Source organism: Nicotiana tomentosiformis, chromosome 6 (assembly GCF_000390325.3).
Source record: "Nicotiana tomentosiformis chromosome 6, ASM39032v3, whole genome shotgun sequence".
NCBI lineage: Eukaryota > Viridiplantae > Streptophyta > Magnoliopsida > Solanales > Solanaceae > Nicotiana > Nicotiana tomentosiformis.
In genome coordinates, this window is record NC_090817.1 from 105,405,750 (window position 1) to 105,407,858 (window position 2,109).

General features: G+C 32.5%; 1 protein-coding gene across 1 annotated transcript; it reads left to right on the top strand.

Annotated features, from left to right (window-relative positions):
* Positions 1–497: 497 nt before the first annotated feature.
* Positions 498–1,821, top strand: LOC104099049 (uncharacterized). The gene is made up of 2 exons (XM_009605924.1): positions 498–848; positions 1,381–1,821. The coding sequence occupies exons 1-2, from the start codon at positions 498–500 to the stop codon at positions 1,819–1,821; spliced, it is 792 nt and encodes a 263-aa protein (XP_009604219.1).
* Positions 1,822–2,109: the final 288 nt, after the last annotated feature.

Sequence of the window (2,109 nt, forward strand, 5' to 3'; positions counted from 1 at the left end):
AGTTTTTGTATTTGTATATATCATTGTATACTTTTATAAAGGGGTTTGATCACTGTGGATGGCAGCCACCTAAAATCGGCATACACAAGGACATTTGTCTCGGCTAGCACGTTGGATGGTTCAGGTGAGCCTGTTAAATATATATGTATATATATGGATTATACTAAAATTTGTTAATGCTACTGCATAATACATATTGAATGATTTTTTATATATATATGTATGCAATTGTATGTACAGGTCATATTATGCCGCTAGCATATGGTGTTGTTGATTCAGAGAACGATGTTGCTTGGTCGTGGTTCTTTGAGCAATTCAAGGAAGCATATGGTGAGAGGAAAAATATGTGCATCGTTTCAGATAGTAATGAGAGCATCATCAAATCTGTATCGAGAGTGTATCATACGGTACATCTTGCTTATATATGGCATCTATGAAACAATGTATATAAGAAATTCAAAAATAGTCATTCAAAGTTGAGCGAGATATACTTCTCGATGGCAAAAGCATATACTCGGGATGAATTTGATAGTCTAATAAAAAAGGTGGAGAAGGTAGATATTGGGGTAAAAGAATACTTGGAATTAGCTGGGTACGAAAAGTGGGCTAGGTTGTATGCACCTGTTAACCGGGGATGGACCATGACGTCAAATATTGCTGAATCAATCAATGCCGCACTTGTATTAGCAAGAGAATTGCCAATATACGACTTCCTAGAAGAAGTTAGGAAGATGTTTGGACGTTGGAATTGTAGCAATCGGAAAGAAACTTCACACACCTACACAACGCTTGGGAAAAAATACCAGGAGATGCTTACTTTGAATGAGGCAATGTCTACACGTATGACTGTAAGTTTTTTTTTTTTTTTTTTTTTTTGCTTTCAGTCCTTGCATCATGTATTGAGAACTGGTGTAACATGTATTTTTTTCTTATACAATTTCTACTATTAACATACTGCATGCACATTGTATTATAGCACTTGTGCATGTATTCTGTTTTATGAAACAAAGTAAAATTGGTTATTATATGTATACATTAATTGTTTATACATTTGCACTTCATTGTTTGTATTCAATAGTTTTGTTTCAAATTAGATGCACTTTATAGCAGATAAACTGTATTTTAATGTATATTACTGTATTCCTTATTTAAATGTGTTCATCTTCAATAGTCTGTCATTCTTAATATAGTATGTATTCGCTATATTCCATACATTTTATTGTATTTCATTGTATGTCATTGTATTTCATACATACATATCATATATTAATACATGTAGTTAAACTGTTTTTAGTGAATACACGTATTCTATAATTAATACGTATATTCTTTGAGATATTTATTATGTAAATAATACTTATATTTCTCTGTTTAATGTAGGTTGTACCATCGATTGAACACTTGCATATGGTGAACGATGAAGGAAGGCATTACACCGTTTGCTTCCTAGAGAAAAAATACAGTTGTAGAAGGTTCCAAGTTGACGAATTACCATGCCCACATGCTTGGATTTTCTTGAAAAGCAAGTTTCTAATGCCGGAAGATTATTGCTCGGAGTATTACAAACCAAAAACTGTTGTAATGACATACGAGGTGCCGGTGTATCCACTGCCCGACAGAAGTGAATGGAATATACCCGCACATATATTAGAGGAAGTTGTCTTACCACCCAAATGGAAAAGACCTCCTGGAAGGCCAAAGAAGAAGCGCGATAAGCCGTTTAGTGAATTATTTCAGAAGAAAAATCAACATTCGTGTAGTATATGTGGACATGGAGGACATAATAAGCGTACTTGTAGAAATGCTCCACGTAGGAATTAGTTCATGTTCTGTATTCAAATACTGCAATTACAATATGTCACTTATTTTCTAAAGTTTTATATTACATTTTGATATATTGGTGTATCAAATTTATTAATTTCAAATCACAAAAAAATTTGTTTAGTGATATCTTTACAAATTGATTTATATACAGAAATGAGGTAGAGCAGGTCATCAATAGTGCAATACATAACTATACATACTGCATATATATCTATATGAACAGTATAAATAATATTAATTGAAAAAAGATATGAATCCATTCTACATTCAGCAGAATGTATTCAG